This window comes from Schistocerca piceifrons, chromosome X (genome assembly GCF_021461385.2).
Source record: "Schistocerca piceifrons isolate TAMUIC-IGC-003096 chromosome X, iqSchPice1.1, whole genome shotgun sequence".
Taxonomy (NCBI): domain Eukaryota; kingdom Metazoa; phylum Arthropoda; class Insecta; order Orthoptera; family Acrididae; genus Schistocerca; species Schistocerca piceifrons.
Genome location: NC_060149.1, coordinates 202,235,356 through 202,260,446, shown reverse-complemented (window position 1 = coordinate 202,260,446; position 25,091 = coordinate 202,235,356). Strand labels below are relative to the sequence as shown.

The 25,091-nt window shown below is 42.8% G+C and overlaps 1 protein-coding gene across 2 annotated transcripts in view; it reads right to left on the bottom strand.

Moving 5' to 3' along the window:
- The window catches only part of LOC124721610 (ras-related protein Rab-3), an 832,513-nt gene that overhangs the window by 788,360 nt on the left and 19,062 nt on the right, over nucleotides 1–25,091 (bottom strand). The window contains exon 2 of one of the 2 annotated variants that reach the window (XM_047246661.1): nucleotides 15,484–15,701. The exons of the other annotated variant lie outside the window; for it this stretch is intronic. Within the exon in view, the coding sequence (XP_047102617.1) occupies nucleotides 15,484–15,519 (36 nt within the window). The 5' untranslated portion in view covers nucleotides 15,520–15,701. The remainder of the gene's footprint in view (nucleotides 1–15,483; nucleotides 15,702–25,091) is intronic. 2 annotated transcript variants of the gene reach the window in all.

Below are 25,091 nucleotides of genomic sequence, written 5' to 3'. Positions count from 1 at the left end.
TGCACTTTAGTGGTAGGTCTGAGACAGACTACCTGAGGTTTCAGCGTCCGATCGAGTGGAAATGGATTGCCACGTGAGCAAACTAATCAGCTGCAATACACTATGAATATGAAATAAATGTGCTATCCTATGCTTTAAATATTAATAGAGTGAGTGTTAAATAAGTACATACACTAGCAAAATGAATAAGTAACATACTGACAGACGTGAAACATTATTTTAGCTCAGCATAAATACACTTCAAAGTAAGTAAGTACGTAATTGCAGATGTGGAACTGACAACAGCAGAGGACCAATAAGTGGATTTAGTAGTCAACTAAACGTAGTGTGTTTTGAACACTCACATCTGTACTATTACCAAAGGTTACTCACATGTACAAAGAAGCTAGGAAAACAACCACTAATCATACTCATACTATCTCGAAGAATAAGGTAATCAAAGATGAGTCAGTTAAGTGCTTAAAATACAAATGTATCAGGAATGTACCGAGCATTGGTTCAGTGTTCCGGACCAGAAATAATAAATTCAGATTAAATATGCTTTATGATTGTATGCTTTAGGAGCATAGATTTTCTCTGGTACGTGACTAACGGCGTTTTGAGCCATTTGTTTACCGATTTTATGACAGTTAAGTAACCGTAAGAGTAAAATTGAGAAACGTTCTGTTAACTTTGTTCCAGCAACATACTGAAGGATAAAATGTATATATCCCCATTTCATTGTGACCCACCCTTAGATATTAAGTGAACAGAGTCTGAGGCACTCTTTTTGTTTGTTCTACAGGACAAACCAGATAATGGCAGCCTGGTAGCTGCATGAAAGCGTGGAGTGACTTGGACACAACTCACAGTGACCCCTCCCCTTTCCCCCATGTAATTTAGAGTGATCGAGAAGGACACACACCATAGCAACTTCCCCTCCTCTACCCTTGTGAATGGAAGTGTAGGACGCCAGCCAAAGCGGCTACAACCACGTGTGTAAAAATTATTTGTGAACTTTTCTTTCAGGTTTAGAAAAGACTGCTAAGAGATAATCATCTGTTTATGTATCATGTTATTTTCTTTGAATTTGTGTATGTAAAAATGTATTTAATGTATTTAATGGATCTAAGATTTTCATAATTTTTCAATTTGTATGTGTTTGTTTGTCTAAGGCAATATGTATGCCAAAATATTTCATTGACTTTGCTTAAAATTTTGAGTAATGACATTGTTTAAAAGGCAGTGAACATGCCTACAATTTAAATAATTAATGTAGGTAATCAGTTTTCTTTAAGGTTTCTACAGGTTTATATTTCAATTTTGATTTTCATAGGGAGTTAAACTGTACTCTTGCTTCCCTTTTTGTAATTAAATTTTTTTTTCATTCATTAACATTCATAAACAAAAAAATTTAAGTAGAGGGTGATGTAGGGAAGCAGCCTACTCACGCTGTAGTAAATTCACATCAGTTTCCATTGTGTGCCAGCCAGTCTTCTGTAACTAGCTCTGACATCATAAATGTTGCGCAATACCTTAAAAATCAAGCAAATGACCTAAAACTTTTCTAGCATGTCGGGAATAATACTAAATTAATGTGTGTTAAATATCAGTTCGATAACTTAAGTCATTTTCGAAATTTGGACGTTTTTCTGGAAAAACCATTGGCGCAACAGAAAAGAGCTAGAGACTTCAAAATTTATATTTAGATTCATCTTTCATAATGATTTAATAAAAACAGTACTTTGGATTTCACATATTAAGATTTTAGTGGAAATTCATGATTTTGTGGTTTTCGTCTCAAAACTGAAGGAAGCAAGATAGAGTAAGTAGGCTAGTAAATAAGGCTAGGATGTTTAGATTTAAATAGGTTGGAGGTCCGCTATGACTATGAAGATGTGTAAAGTTTCTTTTGAATACCTATAAAATTACAGCGATAGTGGATCTCAAAAGGGCCAGTTCAGAGCTCATCTACTGCGTGCAGTGTAATTTAATTAATTCTCTCGCCCAGAATATTTAACTTAGCCACGTCAAAATTTTATTATCAATACTTACCTGCGTGCTGAATGCACGTTTAAATTAAGAGCTTCATCGGCCATAAGCAAAAGAAGCTATAAATTATTATGTAACTTGAAGTGGTGCGTTACTAGCCCAGCGGCTAGTCGGGAGAGCCGAAAAGATCAGGCGTTCCCTTAGCCGTTCGCACCGCGGCTTTGTATATAAGAACGCTGCGCGAGGAAGCAAGGCCCCAGTTCTCTCCAGACGCTGAATGACACGCCATCTGTGTCGGGAATCGCGTCGCATCAGTGTCTCTGCTACAAACAGCCTCGGGTGCCGTATTAAGTTACTAGAGATACGCGGAACCATGAAAACATTTCATGTGAAGTGTTAATTCTGGGATGATTTTCATTATCTAGTTTCAGTTTGCGTATTGTCGTATTTTCACGTGCCGTCGCGGGACAGACATTCTACCAATTATTTAGCGTGGCGTTTGATGAAATATTTTCATCAAATTATGGCGAGCATTCTTTTTAACATTTAATTCGGACATTTATAGTTGCATCAGCGCATTAGACTCTGAACTGCTCTGTTATTTAGGTTGTAGGGATACTTGTGTTTTTTATCAGTGAATTTCAGAATATACTCAACTATTTTGGAAAACCGTTTTTGATCAGAAATCCCGGACAATCTCCTAATTCCTCAGAGCTATAAGCTGCAGCTATAATAACATTCTCAGATAAAGTGGGCACTAGGATCTCTAATTACTGGTTCCATGTTTTATTAAATCACTTTCTGGGTGCCAAAAAGTAAATATAGAGCCAGTGTTGAGAACGGCGAAAGACAGCATTAACAACATTCTAAAAGCCAGAAACTGATTCAACATGCAAGCATTTATACAGCAATCAGCAAATTAGTTTTTTTTATTATTTTTACAAGAATACTCGCCGCCCCACATGTGGTGCATCGGTCGGGAAATGTTACAATATTCAAACAACCGCCCCACCGCCCCACAGCATGGCTGTGTGTGCTGTCCTTAGGTTAGTTAGCTTTAAGTAGTTCTAAGTCTAGGGGACTGATGACCTCAGATGTTAAGTCCCATAGTGCTCAGAACCATTTGAACCATTTTTTATGAGATATCGTATTTTCAAAAGTTTCCACATCGGCACTTGTTTGTGGCACTCAACCTGCGTAGTTGCTAGGAACGATGTTATCATGTTTGCTTATGATGTGATTTTGTGTTCCTTGAGTGCACTGTGACTTGTTAGTCAGTTACTGTCTGACAGCCCAAGCAGCAGATGATGAGTTGACAATGGTATTTACCAACGTAGAAAAAGCCGACATGCTCATGGAGTATGGAGAGCGTACAAAGAATGCAGTTCGTTCTTGTATGGTGTATGCAGCAAAACATCCCAAGAGATGTCAACCATCTTGGAAATTATTTATCAACCTCTTCAACCAGTTATGTGGAAGTGGTGGTGTAATACACAGAACTCATAACAGAAGGAAACAAGTGACAACATATGAGCAGGAGATTAACGTTCTTGCTACTGTTGCAGTTGATCCACATCTCAGCTCCCGCACAATCACACGAAGAAGTGGCACGTCAGGCAAGTGTTCTACGCATTCTCCATCGACACATATTCCATCCCTGTCATACCTCTCTAAATCGGGAGCTGCATGGAAACGTTTATAAGAATCGTGTTAACTTCTGTACATGGGCATTAAGACAGGATACTCCAGATGTATCATGTATATTGTTTAGTTATGAAGCCACAGTACCAATCATGGCCAGATAAACTGCCGAAACATGCACTATTGGTCTGCTGACAATCCCTGTTGGCTTCATCAAGTGGAGCGTCAGTGTCAATGGAAGTGTAGTGTGGGGCAGTGAACTATCAGCTCAAAGGACCGTTCTCCATAGATGGCACACTGAATGTGCACAAGTGTCGTATCCTCCTAACACACAATTTTCCACAGATGCTAGACGACTTTCCTCTGCAGACTAGGAGAAACCTGGGCATGAACATGTGTTGTTCAACCCATAGTACATGAAGTACTACAGCATGTCTTCACGAATTGTTCCCAAATCATTCAATTGGACGCACTGGACTTGTACCTTGGCCAGCCTGTCCCTTGGATTTGACGCCTCTAGACTTTTTCTGTGGGGAAAGATGAAAGACACTATCTACAAGGAAGCGTGTACTGCCACTGCCAGTGGCCATTTTAAACGCAACCAGTGGTGGTCAATTTTCTCGTTACTGGTCAGAATCCGTATAACTAGCGTATGGACTTACGTCGTTCCTTAGTGTGTGCTACCACTGGTACTGAACAACTCTCGGTTTGGGAACTTTTCAAAATACGATATCTCGTAAACGAATCACGTAAGAATCCTGCAACAAACACCACTGACATTCTAATTTACTCTAATTTTAGTTTGTTAATGTCAATAGACATTTAAAAAAGTATATGTTTGCACAAAAATACACTTTCTATGAATTATTACAATTTGGTGACTGGCTAACAATATGAGTCCGTTACTACCAATTATTACCAATCCATTGTGTGAAAACCAACCATCAATAGCACTTTCCATTTCCGCAATATTTCTGGCGCAAGTTTGAAGTGTGTCACCCTGTATATTACTGAAGAACAGTACAACCCCTCCTGATCTGTCAATGAAGGTTGACTGCTGGCTTTCCTACTAGAGCTTCCAGCGGTTACAATCCCTGACGAGGGAGAATTACTCAAGTATGCTCAATAATAAGTACATAGTCCAGTCCTATGAGACAAAGCTACACACATCTGCACTTAAAGAGACATGAATTGGCCTTGCCATGAGGCTGGTTGGCCCTGCTACTCAGCGAGTCTTTGTTTCAACTGCCTGTCATGGTTCGCAAAAATACATGCAAATGCAACAGCCAGCACAAGGCAGTCCACCATCTCTCCATACAATAAATTAAAAGCGATAGTTTGCTTTTGTTCTACAGTATTAATTTATTGTGTTAGACGATTTTCGGCTTACAAGGCCATCATCAGACATTTACTGACTACTATCGCCAAAGAAGAACTGGAAAAGTATGCCTATTTAACAGTTTATATTAATAAACAAAAGGCCAGCCACTGTGGAAGAGCAGTTCTAGGAGCTTCACTCCGGAACCACGCAGCTGCTACGGTCGCAGGTTCGAATCCTGCCTCGGGCATGGATGTGTGTGATGTCCTTAGGTTAGTTAGGTTTAAGTAGTCCTAAGTCTAGGCGACTGATGGTCTCAGATGTTAAGTACCATGTGCTTAGAGCCATTTTTGAATAAACAAAGCCGGCCGCGGTGGTCTAGCGGTTCTAGGCGCTCAGTCCGGAACCGCGCGACTGCTACGGTCGCAGGTTCGAATCCTGCCTCGGGAATGGATGTGCGTGATGTCCTTGGGTTAGTTAGGTTTAAGTAGTTCTAAGTTCTAGGGGACTGATGACCACAGATGTTAAGTCCCATAGTGCTCAGAGCCATTTGAACCATTTTTTTGAATAAACAAAACCAACAAAACAAAATAAAATTAGTACATTGAAGCGCCAAAGAAACTGATATAGGCATGCACATTCAAATACATAGATATGTAAACAAGCGGAATACGGCGCTGCGGTCGGCAACGCCTAGATAAGACAACTAGTGTCCGACGCCGTCGTTTCGAGGGTTGGATCCCCTCAGTTCCAAGTCGAGGAATTATGCAGCCTGTGCTACACTCAAGGAGTTATCGTTGCTTTGGAAGAGCCCCCGGCCGTTGCCACCTGTCTGTCTACCGGCCGCTGCCGTCATTTCGTCCGTCTGCACGCCGTCGCTGCTGCCGCAGCCTGGTGCTCGCCGCCGCCGCTTCCGCCGCCGTTTTTAGTTCCTTTCGCACTTTGGCGACTCCTGTCGCCAGTGGATGCCACCTTCAATCATGGACACCCCCACTACCACCATCATCTACACCTCCCCTTCCCCATCCCCTGCTCCCACTGTAACCTCATGGAGTGCTTCCTCTACATCTACATCTATATCTACATGACTACTCTGCAATTCACATTTCAGTGCTTGGCAGATGGTTCATCGAACCACAATCATACTATCTCTCTACCATTCCACTCCCGAACAGCGCGCAGGAAAAACGAACACCTAAACCTTTCTGTTCGAGCTCTGATTTCTCTTATTTTATTTTGATGATGATTCCTACCTATGTAGGTTGCGCGCAACAAAATATTTTCGCATTCGGAAGAGAAAGTTGGTGACTGAAATTTCGTAAATAGATCTCGCCGCAACGAAAAACGTCTTTGCTGTAATGACTTCCATCCCAATTCGCTTATCATGTCTGCCACACTCTCCCCGATTACGTGATAATACAAAACGACCTGCCCATTTTTGCACCCTTTCGATGTCCCCCGTCAATCCCACCTGATAAGGATCCCACACCGCGCAGCAATATTCTAACAGAGGACGAACGAGTGTAGTGTAAGCTGTGTCTTTAGTGGACTTGTTGCATCTTCTAAGTGTCCTGCCAATGAAACGCAACCTTTGGCTCGTCTTTCCCACAATATTATCTATGTGGTCTTCCCAACTGAAGTTGTTCGTAATTTTAACACCCAGGTACTTAGTTGAATTGACAGCCTTGAGAATTGTACTATTTATCGAGTAATCGAATTCCAACGGATTTCTTTTGGAACTCATGTGGATCACCTCACACTTTTCGTTATTTAGCGTCAACTGCCACCTGCCACACCATACAGCAATCTTTTCTAAATCGCATTGCAACTGATAGTGGTCTTCGGATGACCTTACCAGACGGTAAATTACAGCATCATCTGCGAACAACCTAAGAGAACTGCTCAGATTGTCACCCAGGTCATTTATATAGATCAGGAACAGCAGAGGTCCCAGGACGCTTCCCTGGGGAACACCTGATATCGCTTGAGTTTTACTCGCTGATTTGCCGTCTATTACTACGAACTGCGGCCTTCCTGACAGGAAAGCACGAATCCAGTCGCACAACTGAGACGATACCCCATAGGCCCGCAGCTTGATTAAAAGTCGCTTGTGAGGAACGGTGTCAAAAGCTTTACGGAAATCTAGAAATACGGAATCAACTTGAGATCCCCTGTCGATAGCGGCCATTACTTCGTGAGAATAAAGAGCTAGCTGCGTTGCACAAGAACGATGTTTTCTGAAACCATGTTGATTACGTATCAATAGATCGTTCCCTTCGAGGTGATTCATAATGTTTATATACAGTATATGCTCCAAACCCCTACTGCAATCCGACGTCAATGATATAGGTCTATAGTTCGATGGATTACTGCTACTATCCTTATTAAACACTGGTGCGACCTGCACAATTTTCCAATCTGTAGGTACAGATCTATCGGTGATCGAGCGGTTGTATATGATTGCTAAGTAGGGAGCTATTGTATCAGCGTAATCTGAAAGGAACGTAATCGGTATACAATCTTGACCTGAAGACTTGCCCGTATCAAGTGATTTGAGTTGCTTCGCAACCCCTAAGATATCTACTTCTAAGAAACTCATGCTAGCAGCTGTTCGTGTTTCAAATTCTGGAATATTTCATTCGTCTTCTCTGGTGAAGGAATTTCGGAAAACTCCGTTCAATAACTCCGCTTTAGCGGCACAGTCGTCGGTAACAGTATCATCGGCACTGCGCAGCTAAGGTATTGACTGCGTCTTGCCGCTTGTGTACTTTACATACGACCAGAATTTCTTCGGATTTTCTACCAAATTTCGAGACAATGTTTCGTTGTAGAACCTATTAAAGGCATCTCGCATTGAAGTCCGTGCCAAATATCGCGCGTCTGTAAATTTTAGCCAATCTTCGGGATTTCGCGTTCTTCTGAACTTCGCATGCTTTTTCCGTTGCCTCTGCAACAGCGTTCGGACCTGTTTTGTGTACCACGGGGGATCAGTTCCATCTCTTACCAATTTATTAGGTATGAATCTCTCAATTGCTGTTGCTACTATATCTTTGAATTTGAGCCACATCTCGTCTACATTTGCATAGTCAGTTCGGAAGAAATGGAGATTGTCTCTTAGGAAGGCTTCTAGTAACACTTTATCCGCTTTTTTAAATAAAATTATTTTGCGTTTGTTTCTGGTGGATTTGGAAGAAACGGTATTGAGGTTAGCTACAACGACCTTGTGATCACTAATCCCTGTATCAGTCATGATGCTCTCTATCAGCTCTGGATTGTTTGTGGCTAAGAGGTCAAGTGTGTTTTCGCAACCATTTACAATTCGCGTGGGTTCGTGGACTAACTGCTCGAAATAATTTTCGGAGAAAGCATTTAGGACAATCTCGGAAGATGTTTTCTGCCTACCAGCGCTTTTGAACAAGTACTTTTGCCAACATATCGAGGGAAGGTTGAAGTCCCCACCAACTATAACCGTATGAGTGGGGTATTTATTTGTTACGAGACTCAAATTTTCTCTGAACTGTTCAGCAACTATATCATCGGAGTCTGGGGGTCCTCTACTCTACTCAGTCTCCTCCCCTTCTATCTCCTCCTCATCCCTTTATCCCCACCATGCATCCCTCACCCCTTTCCTTACATTTTCCTCTCCTTGTCAGCCCCCACCCCTTCGTCGTTCGCCAATCGTCACTGCCGTGATCACAAAACTCAGTCCTGTAAGCACGGAGGCAGAGGTGTTGACTGAACTGAACACTCACCCTGCCCTGGAAATCCGCTGTCCCTACCTTCCTCATGCGTATCTTAACTGAGTCTGTCTCCTCCATCGATCACGTCCTCACACAGGGAGCCTTGATTTTCAACGGCCGCCACCCCGTTGATCTGTCCAATTCCCCTCCTAAATCCTACCGCTGCCAGCACTGTCTCCAGCACAACGAGATCACCTCACCCAAAAGTGCAAGAAATCCCCACCTGCCCCCCTTGTAAAGCCTCCCACTTCCTTAAACAGTGTCCTAACCTCGCCTCTCCCCCTTCCTGCAACGCCTGCAACGAACCCCACCCTGCATCATTTACAATAATAGCGATAATTAGCAAGCAATATCATCAATTATATTTTTTATAATGAATAACATGATGCACTATCCGTGTCCCGCCCAAAATGGTGCTTGAGAACAATATAAACGCGCGAATATTTATTTGAGTGTTTATTGTGACTTACATCAAGAATAGACCTTGTGTGCCTACCTGCTTAGCGTAGTATTTAAGCTAACACACATTTTTTATGCAGTTATCAGCGTGGTCAGGACAGTTTAATTACATCGATTCCATTGGTCTATGGTGTACAATGTCAACTGTTATTACCCATGGAGAACTAGGACTGGAGTACATACTTTACAATTTTGGATGCTAATTTGGCGGCTATGCGCGTACTGGAAAATAACTTGCATTTTATTTACATTATAGACACATTTTTGCAGGCGTTTTAGAATATTGTGACACTTGCCAGGTATCATTGATGTTTTACGACTCTTGTGTCTTAAGCAAAGCGTTCTACAAACATACAAGGTGTACAAATTTGCTTCCGCCGATTGCCGAAAGGTGGCGACAACGGTAAGTAGCGGTCGAAAGAAACAGATCGCAGACGTCAGGCAGTTAGCTTGGACCTCGGTCAACATAACCTCATTCAAACATTAGTCAGTTTGTGTCTGCATCATAAAGTTGTTCTTGATTGGATCAGTTTACGAGCCTAATTCTCTTCCTTTGCGGGAGGTGTTACTGTTTTGTTTCAATATGAAGAAAACAGCGGCTTAGTCTCATCGAATGCTCTCAAGTACGTATGGTAAGGACGCTATTAGTGAAAGAACGTGTCGTGAGTGGTTTCAACGCTTCAAGAACGGTGATATTAACGTCGTAGACCGGCATGGTGATGGAAGAGAAAATGTTTTAGAAGATGCTGAATTGGAGACATTGCTGAGTGAAGACTCGCGTCAAACTCAAGAAGAATTGGCACGATTAGTGGGAGTGACACAGCAAGCCATTTCAAAAGGTCTCAAGACTATGGGCATGATTGAGAAAGAAGGAACTTGGGTCCCGTGTGAGCTGAAACCAAGAGACGTTGAACGGTGTTTGAGTGTTTGTGAACAGTTGCTTCAGAGGCAAAAACGGAAGGGATTTCTACATCGCATTGTGATTGGGGACTAAAAATGGGTTCATTAGGATAATCCCTAAAGGCAAAAAATCATGGGGATATCCCGGCCATACTTCCACGTCAATGACCAAACCGAATATTCACGGCTCCAAGATCATGCTCTGCATTTGGTGGGAACAGCTAGGCGTCGTGCACTATGAGGTGTTAAAACCAAGTGAAACAATCACAGGTGCTCGTTATCGAATGCAATTAATGCGTATGAGCCGAGCATTAAAAGACAAACGGCTACAATACAGCGAGAGGCACGATAAAGTGATTTTGCAGCATGACAACGCTCGACCCCACGTTGCAAAAGATGTCAAAACGTACTTGCCGGCCTGGGTGGCCGAGCGGTTCTAGGCGCTACAGTCTGGAACCGCGCGACCGCTACGGTCGCAGGTTCGAATCCTGCCCCGGGCATGGATGGGTGTCTTGTCCTTCGGTTAGTTAGGTTTGTTCTAAGTTCCAGGGGACTGATGACCTCAGATGTTAAGTGCCATAGTGCTCAGGCCATTTGAACCAATTGAAAACGTACTTCGAAACGTTAAATTGGGAAGTCCTACCACACCCACCGTATTCTCCAGACATTGCTCCCTCTGACTATCACCTGTTTAGATCAATGGAGCATGGCCTGGCTGACCAACACTTCCGATCTCATGAAGAAGTCACAAATTGGATAGATTCGTGGATCGCTTCAAAAGTTGAACAATTTTTTCGACGCGGGCTTCGTACGCTGCCCTAAAGGTTGGAGAAAGTAGTGGCCAGCGATGGAAAATACTTTGAATGATACAACTGTGACCAATTTGTTTCACTAAAGCCTCAAATGTTGAGGAAAAAACTGCGGAAGCCAATTTGTACACCTTGTAAAACGAACATTTATCGTTTTTACCACTGCAATGCACTTTTTCCACATTGGAGCCACCTACGTGTGACAGTGTGAACAACTCTTGGAACAAAGAACGAACTAGGCTCTTTTCTACAGAGGCGCCATCCAAGAGTGGCAGTGAGAACAACTCATGCTACAAAGAATGCTACAGTGGAGCCATCTGTTGTGACAGTAAGCAACTGAAATGTAAAACAGGATGTGATTTAATTTCCCATTTAATAGGTTTTCAAGATATTATTTACGGTAAAAATGTTCAGTACTCAAAAATGGTTCAAATGGCTCTGAGCACTATGCGACTTAACTTCTGAGGTCATCAATCGCCTAGAACTTAGAACTAATTAAACCTAACTAACCTAACGACATCACACACATCCATTCCCGAGGCAGGATTCGAACCTGCGACCGTAGCGGTCGCTCGGTTCCAGACTGTAGCGCCTAGAACCGCAAGGCCACTCCGGCCGGCATGTTCAGTACCATATGTTCTTAATTCATTATTTATATTTCATGAATGGTGATTTTTAATTATGTACAAAGAAATAGGCAACCTACTCATTACGATATTCCATGGCGAACAATATGTAGCTTCATATGAATTTTGCCTATGTGGCCTGTAGACCAGTCCTTAAACAAATTTTTGTAAGTCAGTAATGTAAACATAGTTGGCAAAATTTTCTTTATTTTAGGTAATTAAGATACATATTTGGCATTATATGTTAACTTATTGTCATGATGTCACCAGATCTCAGCTTGACCATTGCGCTGCATGCAACTGCCTGCCGGGTGCAGGGGCAGGTGAGCGGAAGAGGGCTCCCCCCCCCCTCCCCCCTACCCTTTTCTATGCCCCTGCTCCCGCTCCCCCTCCCTCTCTCCCACTCCATGGCCTTGACACATAACTGGATGCAGTGATCTTGATGTCATGGGTCCTGGTATGGCCTTGGAGATACAGAAATGCTGATCAAGATGTCAGCAGACTATAACAAGCGCAAATTCGTGAGGTTTCCGAGAGTAGCCTCTAGGTCGAGGTCAAGGTTGGCTTCTGCACGCAATGCCACATTATTTAGGATTAGTAGAAGAGATCGCGAACATCAAAAGAAGAGATGCACGTTTTCTCGCGATTTTTGCAGTAAGCGCTAGAGAGTCGTGGAGATGCTCATTAAACTTCATTGGCATACGCTGCAAGAGAGGCGTCGCGTATCACGAACAGTCTACAGAGAAGTATCGAAGAATACGACCTTATAGGTAGGATTATCGAAAGCAGTTGTTCCTATGTACTATCTGCAAACAGAATAGGAAAGATGGAACATGAAAATAGTATGAGGAGTATTCTCCATCTCAGGTTTAGACGATGGATAAGAAAGTTAACTACAGAAATAAAATCCAAGATAACTGAATGCCATTCATGGGTGGATATATAAAGCTATTTCTTTTATTGTGTGTTATAGTAATCCGATTATTTGGGGCTGACCTTTAAGAGCAGTACAAATGTGCAGAGAAACAATGACAAACTCGGTAAAACCAGGCCTCATTACTGTTTGTTTAATGCAACTTAAATTAGCGGGAGGTTAACGATTATAGTTTGTCAGTCAATGGTACTCTCTAGCCAAGAGCATTTATATGACATATAAGCATAATTTTAAAATATTAAAATGATAAAATATCTATATAATTTTCATTATTTAATTGGTGGCGTTCGCAGACGTTAAAACATGTTTACAATGCAAATACTTACGGTAGTTTTTACAAGGAGGGTGAAACCACCTCATTACAATGCATCGTCTTAAGTTGCACAACCTGCACCACAAAAAAATAAGTTGGGAATAAGGAGGTTAAGTAATGCTATGAGAAAGTGTAATCTGTGGCTGTTAAGAAAGGGTATGAAAGATATGTAGTTGTAGTGTGTGTAGTATATTACGATTGTTAACTAGGGGGGAAGATAAAAACTGCTGAAAGCAGGTTTACAGGATGTAGACAAAGAACATTTGACAATAAGTGCCCCTAAAGAACTTTTAAATATATAGAATCCAAAATTTCTCAGCTAATTTTGGCACAAAAAAGTAGCATGATGACTAAAAGTCTCTAATATGTGTAGGAATTCCAGAAAATGATAAACTCTTTTTAATACAAAATACTTTCCAGTGGCAGCGCATGTGTATAAGTACGTTGCCTGAGCAGCATAATCTACTGGCAGAATCAAGAAACCCCAGCAAAGTTAATAAGTCAAGAAAGGAAGGTAATGACGGACCGCTAAGAAAGAATAACAAAATGTGCTAAATGTAGGTGGAAACGAATAAAAGATACAGCATTCATAAGACTTAAAAGCGCGCATAGCCTTAGTACACTGGTCTGTGGTACTGACACACTGTGATGTCATGTTCTGTTAATTATAAAGTTGTCAAAATGAAGAGAGTTTGTTCCTAAGTCATTGGCATGACATTTATTTCTAATGTTTTGGACAAATGTTTTTCCATGATATACAAGGTGTAATGGACATAAGTGCAGATATTTTTATATGTGGTACCTTTATATGTACAAACATCAGCGTGAACGTCTTTTTTGTGTTGAACAGTCTTCCCACAAACTTGACGTTTTCTGCATGACAAGAACTGCACCACTCAATGGAAAACACCTGTTAGTGGAGACTAACCATTTTGCTTCCACGTGTCCACACTTCAATATCTGACCTGCTGCCCAATGGAAAATAAGCATTAATATCTTCCTCTTCCCACATGTACTTGGAGGTACTGACGAACCTAAAAACATACTACTCCTAATAGCTATAATTACTAGTCTGCAAATGAAGTAAATACTGATTTAATCTCCAGTACACCATCCTCAGTTACCAACAGAAATATCTACACTTATACCTGCTACACTCTGTATTACTCTAAATTGCATTTTCTTAGAGGCTATGTTAAAGCGATGCACTAACCACCGATGTAAACAAATTCCTGCTACTATATTAAGACATTTTAGATATTTTATTGTTAATATCATTGAAGTCTAGGCATCTGCGGCACGTTATAAGTGGGGTGACAGCAAGCTGCATTTGTCAGGAGAGAGGACAGTAATAAACTGTGGACCTCCGCACCCAAACCTAACACGGCTTCACATCTTTGAGGGAGGGAGGGAGGGGCATCTAAAGATTAGATACGGAAGTTGAGAAAAGAAGAATCAAGTGGAGGACATTGCGTTCAAGTATGCAGCTAGCGATTAAAATTTCAATATCATGAACACACTGCTCAGTAAACGTCAAACTGGCAAAATACATACTATGTGTTTGGATATCCAAACGATTATCATTTCAGTGTAACCGCACAAAGCGGTTAACAGTAACGCCATCTATATTCTGTATATAAGGAAGGACTACACAGAGTGCTATTCATTCAGAAACTGCGTTTGTACGTTTCATATTTGTAAGAAGAGAGTATTACGCCGCGTATGAGATGGAGAAACGTCTATACAATTGTACAGCGGTAAGATCGTGGTCTACGAAGACTGCGGTTTCTCGTTCAATGATATTGCTACTGCTGTTGGTCTGGATCTCAGACTATCACGCGAATATAGAAATTATGGGTTCATAAGGGCCATACTCACCGCCATTCGGAATCCCAGTGGCCCCACAAAACTCGTGTTGGAAGGAATCGAGACACAGCCACGTCACGTACCGTGATTTAGCAAATGCTCTTGTTTGCTGTACGACACACAGAGTGCGACCAAAATGTTGCCAGATTGGTTGCTTTCGTTATAAAGACGCAGCGCATAGCGTGAGGGACTGGAGTGTCATTGGGTAGTCAATGTGTTCAACTGTGGTTCGCATAGCCGGTAATTCAGACAGCAGCCGCTACATTTCTGACATGTTAAGACCGGTGGCTGTGCTGTATTTTCGAGGTGTGACGACGTTATATTTCAACAAGATAACGCAACACCGCATGTCGATAGTAATGTCCTAACCACAATCGATACATATCGTTTTCGGCTGTTTCCCTGGCTAGCACGTTTGATCGATATTTCACCCAATGAAAAATCTAGTTCCGTGTTTCCGAGAGACTGTCCCGCATCATTCGCCAGCCGCTACGGCGAAGCAGCATTCGATGATGTACTAGTCTCTGTCCTCTCACAGTTCAACTCTATGCCCAGCCAGTTTAGTGCCGTTTTTGATGCCTAAGATGGCACCCGTTTGTACTACATTTCCTCCCCGAATTCCCCCAAACTACAAATTTAATCTAGTATTCTTCCTACTATCTTGTTTATGCACACTTTGCACAATTGCGGTATTTTCTATACTTCCTGATACTCCAACTTTAATAGCCAGCAGAGTATTTGGAGGGGGCATCTTCTGACTGTACACACCTTCCATGAGAGAAATCGACGATGACCATTGTCGAGAACAACTCTGAGGACAGACTGAATCGTTTAAGAAAATTAAAGCGAATTAGCGTATTGGCCCTTGCGAGCGGCCAGTCATGAGAGAAGGTTTGTGGGACTTACGGAACGCAGCTGGTTCTGCCTGTGACTGTACTGCATGTTGCGTCCGTACTGCCCGCTGCCTCTTGGCTCTCCCCGAAGCAGCGCTGGCGGAAGCGGACGCACGCTGACCACAGGCCTCGATTCCTGGCTTCCGCGCTCTCATCGACACGCCAGGGTTCTATCTCTCCGTATTTCTCCAAAACCGGTATAATGGCACGGAGTTGGTCTCACGTTCAGTACTGAAAAAGTACTTCGTTAAGTTTTACTGCATGCGTTGTCGCGGTTGTATCAAGATTTTGTAGATTTTCAGCGTCAACCACAATGTTCAGTAACATTAATCATACTTATTATACGTTTCGAGAGATCACAGCCCGATCATTAGGCAAAACAAATGCCAGGCTGAGAACTCGGATGAAAGGAATAGCTTCAAAATAGTCACATTTCTGTACTATGACAGAAAATCGCGAAAGGTGGAAAAATTAGTTTTTCATACCAAGAACATATCGGGACATAAAGACGTCATGACCGAGAAAAAAAGAATAATAAGTTTGAAAATTGCGGTCTGTACAAAACTCAATGTTCTGCCAAGTTACAGGACAAATGTGATGAGCGTTATAAATATATATAATGACCATAAAGATGCTATCAGACTTAAGGAATATAAACATTCAGCTGTAGCTATTTAAATCCATTTAGTGAGTCATCACCTCAGAGAGATCGTAGACGACCTTCAAGCATTGCATTGTTGTTTGTTGTTGTTGTTGTTGTGGTCTTCAGCCCTGAGACTGGTTTGATGCAGCTCTCCATGCTGCTCTATCCTGTGCAAGCTTCTTCATCTCCCAGTACCTACTGCAGCCTACATCCTTCTGAATCTGCTTAGTGTATTCATCTCTTGGTCTCCCTCCACGATTTTTACCCTCCACGCTGCCCTCCAGTACTAAATTGGTGATCCCTTGATGCCCCAGAACATGTCCTACCAACCGATCCCTTCTTCTAGTCAAGTTGTGCCACAAACTCCTCCCCAATTCTAGTCAATACCTCCTCATTAGTTATGTGATCTACCCATCTAATCTTCAGCATTCTTATGTAGCACCACTTCTTGTCTAAACAATTTATCGTCCATGTTTCACTTCCATACATTGCTACACTCCATACAAATACTTTCAGAAACGACTTCCTGACACTTAAATCAATACTCGATGTTAACAAATTTCTCTTCTTCAGAAACCTTGCATATTGAACGCAAACGGAAAAGCGGCATCTGCTAGATGAATTTGATAAGGAAGGAATAATCAGTCGCAGGCTCATTGGTTTTTTAATATTCTTGCATATCTAGATTTCAACTACAGATATTCATCTTCAGTGCTAAAATACAAGGAAATTACAGAACAAGAACTGATTTACATAAAACAGTAACTAAAACACCGCGTTGTCCAATAGCACTGAGCCTTTCCACTTACCATTTGAGTGAATTATATTGCAACAAACTTGCAGCAGTATATGTCACCACATAACTATACAGGTGTATAGGCAGAAGGAAACTGAGGTGGTTGTTTACAAAAAAGGATGGCAACCTCAGATCGCGTCACGTAGTGTAAATAGTGCCCTCTATATTTCAAAAACCAAGCAAACCCGTTTCTTTACAATACAGTAGCTTAAAAAAAATTAAAAAAATAAAAAGTTCCGAACATGGTTTTCATAAAAATATAGTTATATACCAAATGGAATTAGTCAAAAGCTGAAATCTAGTTCAGTCGATAGTATTACAGTGGTTAAGTGATCCACTAAGTAATTAATTTAAAATAAATACAAAAGGTCACACAAATCTCTTTTTAACCTCTGTTAATATCGTAGTAAAATACTGAGATCAACATAACAAGGCCACTTTAACCACATACAATTAACAAAAACATTCTAACGCGCTCTATTGGCGTAAATTTCTTATGTAATGTATGATGTAGCTCTAATTGTGGTGCGCTATTTCCAAAGAACGATGTAACACACTGCATTATACATAGGCCCTAGGACTAGCGGTTCAATAATGTTGTACCTGTTTATAGTATAACCGATACGGCATTTGATGGAACCAACAAAATGGTTGACAAACGGATCCACTGACAATAATAATGTGTTCTCACAAACTACCACGCCCAGTGTTGCCAAATCAAAGGCAGACCAAAATTTCGATATTAGTTCCCTCCTGGGTCATGACGTCTCCTACCCTGAAGCAGAAGACCTTCAAAGAGCTCCCAAAATCAGCTGCTCCTCACAATCACCTGCTCATTGAGCAGGTAAATGCCAGATGACCTCGGATTGCAGTATATTTTCATGTCCTCCAGGAGTTCCATCAAAATTGCCCTTTTCAGTTAATATTCTGCGCAACAGATTAATCTGAGATGTACCCTTTACCCTGTGGCTCCTGCAAGATGCAATTTCCACCCTCACACTACTACAGAAGTCAGACAGACGCTCCTAACGTTCTAAAGAGAAATGCCCGAAAAACTTTCAGCAATAAATATCTTCTGGAGTCGTCCGCAGCAAATGACACGAAAATTCACAAAATTTCTTACGTAACTAGTGGGATACTTGGGTACTGGAGTAGTACTAGTTAGTGTAAGAAAAACATGAAACTAACGAAGATTATTATTTATTTTGCAAAAATTCTGAGAAATCACAATGGCACTTTTAGATATGAATTGAACAAGTTATATCCTGGTTCTTTTCGGAATGTGAAGTTACCTCTCAAGGATAGGATTCGCTAATGAAATTTCTATACAAAGTTTAAGATTGTTATTGATTTGGCAGAATGGCTGAGAGGCGCGCCTACTCAACTTGAATAATTATCCTTTACAATGTTGCTAGGTACGGTCGAGGCTGTCGCGTGTGAAATGCAGTGAAGTGTACTGTTGTGGAGGAAATATGGGGCTCGCAATAGCTGTAGCGCACAATACCGTAAGCTGCGATGACTGCTGTCTGCGCCGCTCACTGCTGACAAATAAGATAACTCTCATTCTATCTGGATCGACCTTCGCCAATCAAAGTCTCCCTACTCCTTGATGACGTCAAGGATTCCTATTCGCCCCTAGTCTAACTATTGGCGTGGTACACCGGTCATATAACCAGTCCACCACGATGCCACTTAAAAATTCGCTCGCATTCATTTAACTATAAGTCCATCACCGCACAATAAGTGTGTCGGCCAACACAGTTAACAACGCTTAATCGCAAGGACTCAATATAGAGTCGCACTTCGATTCGCTTTTGACAGGGGTGCTCTCCCAGTGAAGTACTGAGGAGAGACTTGTTCCTCACTACAAGAGCGACAACGGAACGGCGCCTCTCCACACCAGATGTGAAGGGGTATATCTTTCGGTCTCTTCCATTACTCCTTCAGCTCAAGGCATCAGAAATATCGTGTGCCAATCAGCATTGCTGTTGTAAAACAGGAGAATGACGTTTCATTTAAGGCGACCAATCTGGAAATCAGAAGTATCGGCGTTTGGCGTTTGCTGTCTCCCTGTGAAAATCTCTGAAACTGCGTGCTATGTGTAAAGAATGCATAGGTTGGATGCTCCCACACAATGTAGCGGAATTTGCTTTTAAGCCGAACATGGGGTCGTTCCCCCTTTCACTCAGGCATACACTGTCTGCTGCACGGGCGGCCGAGGTTGACTCGTCCTCTGAAGGGACCGGCCTCCCGTTGTGTGGTCTGCCTCTCTCGAACTAAAAGCTCCTGTGACCGTTGTGTCTGGAATGTATGTGTGTACGCCAGCCTCGAGTATTTCAACCTCGGTGCGCACTTGTTATTTGCATATTGTTTACATGAATTCATACAACATAGACTTTATCTTATCGAGTTCGGGTTCGAATGAAGCGTCTTGATGTGCGGAATATGATTGTGAGGGCGGAATATGTAAGCAATGAAGGTCAGGAGACCACGACGTCTTACAGTAAGTGTAACAATCTGACACCCAACCTCAGTGATGGAAGTGTGTGTGTGTCCTCTCTCAACCAAGTGGGCAGCGTACATGGATCTCTCAACTATATCCCGCCTATTCAGAACTAAATACTCACCTAACCTGAATTCAAGTCTTCTACCTGCCTGTCCCATATAATATGTATCACAGCCTGGACATTCTATCCTGTAAGTAGTGAGATAATGACAGCATCACCCCACTCGGAACTGTTGCCTGATTTATACAAGATGACAGATCCAAGATGGCGGCCATAGATGTGGCAACATCGCAGTGATGTCATGGCGGGAAGGCAAAATTTTGATGGGAAAATAGGTCAATTAGGCTATCTCCACTAACCCAAATACACCAACCCTACCCCTTCCCCCTACCCACTCCAATTTCGCATCTGGAAATGTGCGATAAAAGGACTCAGTCTGTACTGGGCTGCTGGATAGGATGGACTTAAGTCTTTATTTTATATGCATTATGGTATACTGTTTATTCAAACAATTAGAATTGACATAGATAGTAGCTCCATACACTGTGTTCCCCTTCAGGCCTAGAGGCCAGCTGATCAAGTTCACAACACCATCACCACCAGAGGGCGCTTTCAGCCCTACCCCCTCCCTCTCATCACGTAATCCAAGATGGCAGTCTGGGGAAAATGGCGGGAAATTCGCTCAGTCTGTCCTGAGCTTCCCAAGAGGACAGACAATTGTTTACTGTATACTGTGTGTTCAGTGGATGAGATGTCTATGCTGGAAAAGGAAGAGTTTAAAGGGTATATTAGGTGTAATGATGCAACTGAGGACTGTGTCCATAGCCATGGAAAGCAACGATATTTGGTGAACGTATGAAGAATATGAATACACTTATAAAATGATGAAGATGTGGAAGGATGGGGCTGAGTTACACTTCACAATTCATGCGGATAAATGTGTGTGCTTAACTGTATATTATTCGATAAAGCCCAGTCAGTCTTCTGAAGTGCAACACGCAGTTACCCACCCCAGCACGTGGCCTCTTCCAGCAGACACGAGGACTCTGGGGCAGGGACCACACCAGGCTCACAGCGCCAGCATGCAGTAGCTGCAGGACAGTCATACGATAAGTACTCCCTGTCGCTATGGAAATACCCGCAGACTCCCACCTGACCCCTGGCGCATGGACACCCATTGTCATTGAACGCGAACTGCTTCAGGAGTTGCTACATCTGGTGTTTAAGCAATATGCGGAATATTGTCACATACATCATTTGAAGAAGTCACAGGAACTAAATGTACCACTGCACAAAAAGAGAGCTTTGTAGGAGACGCATGAATATTTAAACAATTTGCGAAGTGATTTTACACGTTTTATTCTGAGGAATACCATCACCACACTTGAACATCGACTCTAAAAAAATGGTCGCGGCACACTTGCGACCATTCCTGAGACACTTCGCGCGCTTTTGTGCGCTATACCACAGCCTTCCCTCGTCGCTAACATGGGCTGCTTCAGCAGTTACTAAATCAAACTGAATATGTTTCTAAATACACTTTCAAAAAGATCTCTGCACAGTAGTTTGCTTCAGTTTTACGATGTATACCGCCACACTTGAATAGACTCCAAAACGACAGCGGTACACATGTGAAACGTCCCTGAGACACCTCACACACTTTGGTGGGAAATAATCGCGAAAACGGTATCAGCTGCAATATCTGATTTTACACGCCTAAACGATGATTTGGAAGTTGAAATAAATACCTCTGTCTACAGCTCTAAACAGGACGCTCACCACTTTTCGAGTTTTAGCTGCTTGCCAGAGGGAGAAAATTTTTTTAAGGCCTACAGCTGGCGGTGGTGTTCATCACTTTTCTGAAACGCTGCGTGGGCATAGTGTAATATTTGCTGTTGGAGCCAGGGATGTTATTTTCCTCACTCCTAGAAGCACACTGGTGTCTAAGCACAGATGAGAAAATCAGAACAATTACACAAACAATTCAAAGCACTGTCCTACAGAAGAGAAAAATGGCTGGAATTTTCGGTGAATTTTCGATGTCCTACAACTGCTTGTCTGGAGATGGTCTAAAGCACAATGGCGTTTGAGGACAGCATCCCACCCGTCAGAACCAGAGGAGGATGGTCTGCTTGGACATGTCTCTGAACACTCGAACAAAGAAGACATCACATGACTCTCAGATGTCACAGAACGTTCCATAAATACGTTGCCCCTGTCTTGTTTGAACCAGTCTGTAGAGACTCCAATGCCATACACAGAGGATGTCTTGTGGCTCTCTGACGTCATGGAACTTCCTGTGAATGGAGCATTCTGAACCTCACCCGCCAAACTACTGCTGCCGCCACTGCGGGAGCAGTGTCCGCCATTTTCTGCAGACGGACAAAACATGAGACTTTCAGAGGCAAAACTATATCGTGCAAATAGGAAAGAAAAACACAGCAGTCATACTGCACTGAGAGATAAACCCTGCAAAAGTCGTCTACAGATCATGAAATATGGAAACTGTCGCCAAAGGCACTTCCTCAATTCCACTGCTCTGCTACTGTCAAGGAAAGCTTGAATTTGTCAGCGGGAAACCGATCTCCATCCGGGCTATATAACAACAGACGATTACCATATCGATGTAGTAAACAATTCGTAACCTGACCATATAAAATCACCTCTGCATCCAACATATAGCTATCAACAACCAGACACTCATTTATACAAGGTGGTCCACTGATCGTCACAGGGCCAAATATCCTACGAAATAAGCGTCAAACGAAAAAGCCACAAGGAACGAAACTTGTCTACCTTGAAGGGGGAAACCAGATGGCGCTATGGTTGGCCCGCTAGATGACGCTGCCATAGGTCAAAGGGATATCAACTGTTTTTTTTTTTTTTAAATAGGAACCCCCACTTTTTATTACATATTCGTGGTAGTACGTAAAGAAATATGAATGTTTTAGTTGGACAACGTTCTTGGCTTTGTGATAGATGGCGCTGTAATAGTCACAAACATATGGCTCACAATTTTAGACGAACAGGTTTTTTAAATTAAAATACAGAACGTAGGTACGTTTGAACATTTTATTTCGATTGTTACACTGTGATACAAGTACCTTTGTAAACTTATCATTTCTGAGAACGCATGCTGTTACAGCGCGATTACCTGTAAATACCACATTAATGCAATAAATGCTCAAGATGATGTCCGTCAACCTCAATGCATTTGGCAATACGTGTAACGACATTCCTCTCAACAGCGAGTAGTTCTCCTTCCGTAATGTTCGCACATGCATTGACAATGCCCTGACGCATGTTGTCAGGCGTCGTCGGTGGATCACGATAGCAAATAATCTTCAGCTTTCCCCACGGAAAGAAATCCGGGGACGTCAGATCCGGCGAACGTGCGGGCCATGCTTCCATGACCAATCCACCTGTCATGAAATATGCTATTCAATAGCGCTTCAACCGCACGCGAGCTATGTGCCGGACATCCATCATGTTGGAAGTACATCGCCATTCTGTCATGCAGTGAAACATCTTGTAGTAACATCGGTAGAACATTACGTAGGAAATCAGCATACATTGCACCATATAGCGCGCAGTCCGGAACCGCGGGGCTGCTACGGTCGCAGGTTCGAATCCTGCCTCGGGCATGGATGTGTGTGATGTCCTTAGGTTAGTTAGGTTTAATTAGTTCTAAGTTCTAGGGGACTTATGACCACAGCAGTTGAGTCCCATAGTGCTCAGAGCCATTTGAACCATTTTTTTGCACCATATAGATTTCCATCGATAAAATGGGGGCCAATTATTCTCCCTCCCATAATGCCGCACCATACATTAACCCGCCAAGGTCGCTGATGTTCCACTTGTCGCAGCCATCGTGGATTTTCCGTTGCCCAATAGTGCATTTATGCCGGTTTACGTTACCGCTGTTGGTGAATGATGCTTCGTCGCTAAGTAGAACGCGTGCAAAACATCTGCCATCGTCCCGTAATTTCTCTTGTGCCCAGTGGCAGAACTGTACACGACGTTCAAAGTCGTCGCCATGCAATTCCTGGTGCATAGAAATATGGTACGGGTGCAATCGATGTTGATGTAGCATTCTCAACATCGACATTTTTGAGATTCCCGATTCTCTCGTAATTTGTCTGCTACTGATGTGAGGATTAGCCGCGACAGCAGCTAAAACACCTACTTGGGCATCACCATTATCATTTGTTGCAGGTCGTGGTTGACGTTTCGCATGTGGCTGAACACTTCCTGTTTCGTTTAATAACGTACCTATCCGGCGAACGGTCCGGACACTTGGATGATGTCGTCCAGGATACCGAGCAGCATACATAGCACACGCTCGTTGGGCATTTTGATCACAACAGCCATACATCAACACGATATCGACCTTTTCCGCAATTGGTAAACGGTCCGTTTTAACACGGGTAATGTATCACGAAACAAATACCGTCCGAACTGGTGGAATGTTATTTTTTTTTCTTTATTGTTATTTTGAAACCTGTAGTACAGGCAGGCCTGCAGCAGCATAAGACGCCGCTCTTTGGCCCCAGAGAAACACAGATATACAAATGAAAACATTTAGAGAAAAACATGGTGGACATATAAACGGAGACAACACTTTTTAAAATACAAGGTGACGTTCACGGGCGTGGAGTCCAAGATAAAATTGTTCAGACACTTGGACACAGACAGAAACGAAAATTGTCACACGTGAACGTAGGTGCACAAAACGAATAACACCGAACCACTTAAGCACAAAACGATGGCACACACAGAACACGAGGCGTTGATCTCCAGCGCGCGAATGTTCACTAACCTTGTACGAGTCCAGGGACCTGCCAAGAGAGGAGGAGTGGGGGAGGGAGGGAGAGTGGAGAGCAGATGCCATGGGCAGGGGAAACAGGGGGAAGGGAGTAAGGGGTAGGGGAAGCCCAGGGGAAGAGGGGTGGAGGGAGGGGACGGGGGAAATGGAAAAGGAAGAGGAAGGGAGGGGAGGGAGGGTGCCTAAGGGAAAGGACACAGGAAGTGGGGGGAGGATCAAAGTTGATAGGAGGGGTAGATGGAGGGGAGGAGGACATCATCAGGGAGGGGGAGCTGGCGGAAGCCACCTTGGGAGAGGGTAAGGAGGGTGCAGAGATGGAGACCAGGTGGGACGTGGGAATACAGGCGCAGCAGCAGTCGGGGGTGGGAGAGGATGGGTGAGACAAGTGGATGAGGAGGATCGAGTTTGCGGGAGGTGCGGAATGTTATGTGATACCACATACTTATACGTTCGTGACTATTACAGCGCCATCTATCACAAAGCGAAAAAAGTGGTCCAACTAAAACATTCTTATTTCTTTACGTACTACACGCTTATGTAATAAAAATGGGGGTTCCTATTTTAAAAAACGCAGTTGATATCCGTTTGATCTATGGCAGCGCCACCTAGAGGTCCAACTATAGCACCATCTGGTTTCCCCCTTCAAGCTAGACAAGTTTCGCTCTTCATAGTTTTTTCGTTTGACGCTTATTCCATGAGATATTTGGCCCGGTCACCACGAAGACTGATCGATTCCCAAAACATAAGCATGCACATGCACTGTATATGCAGCCGTAGTACTAGATATTAGCAAGATCGGTTGGTCAACAGTCATGAGTCAACTGCTCACCACACACACTAAACCGATGCG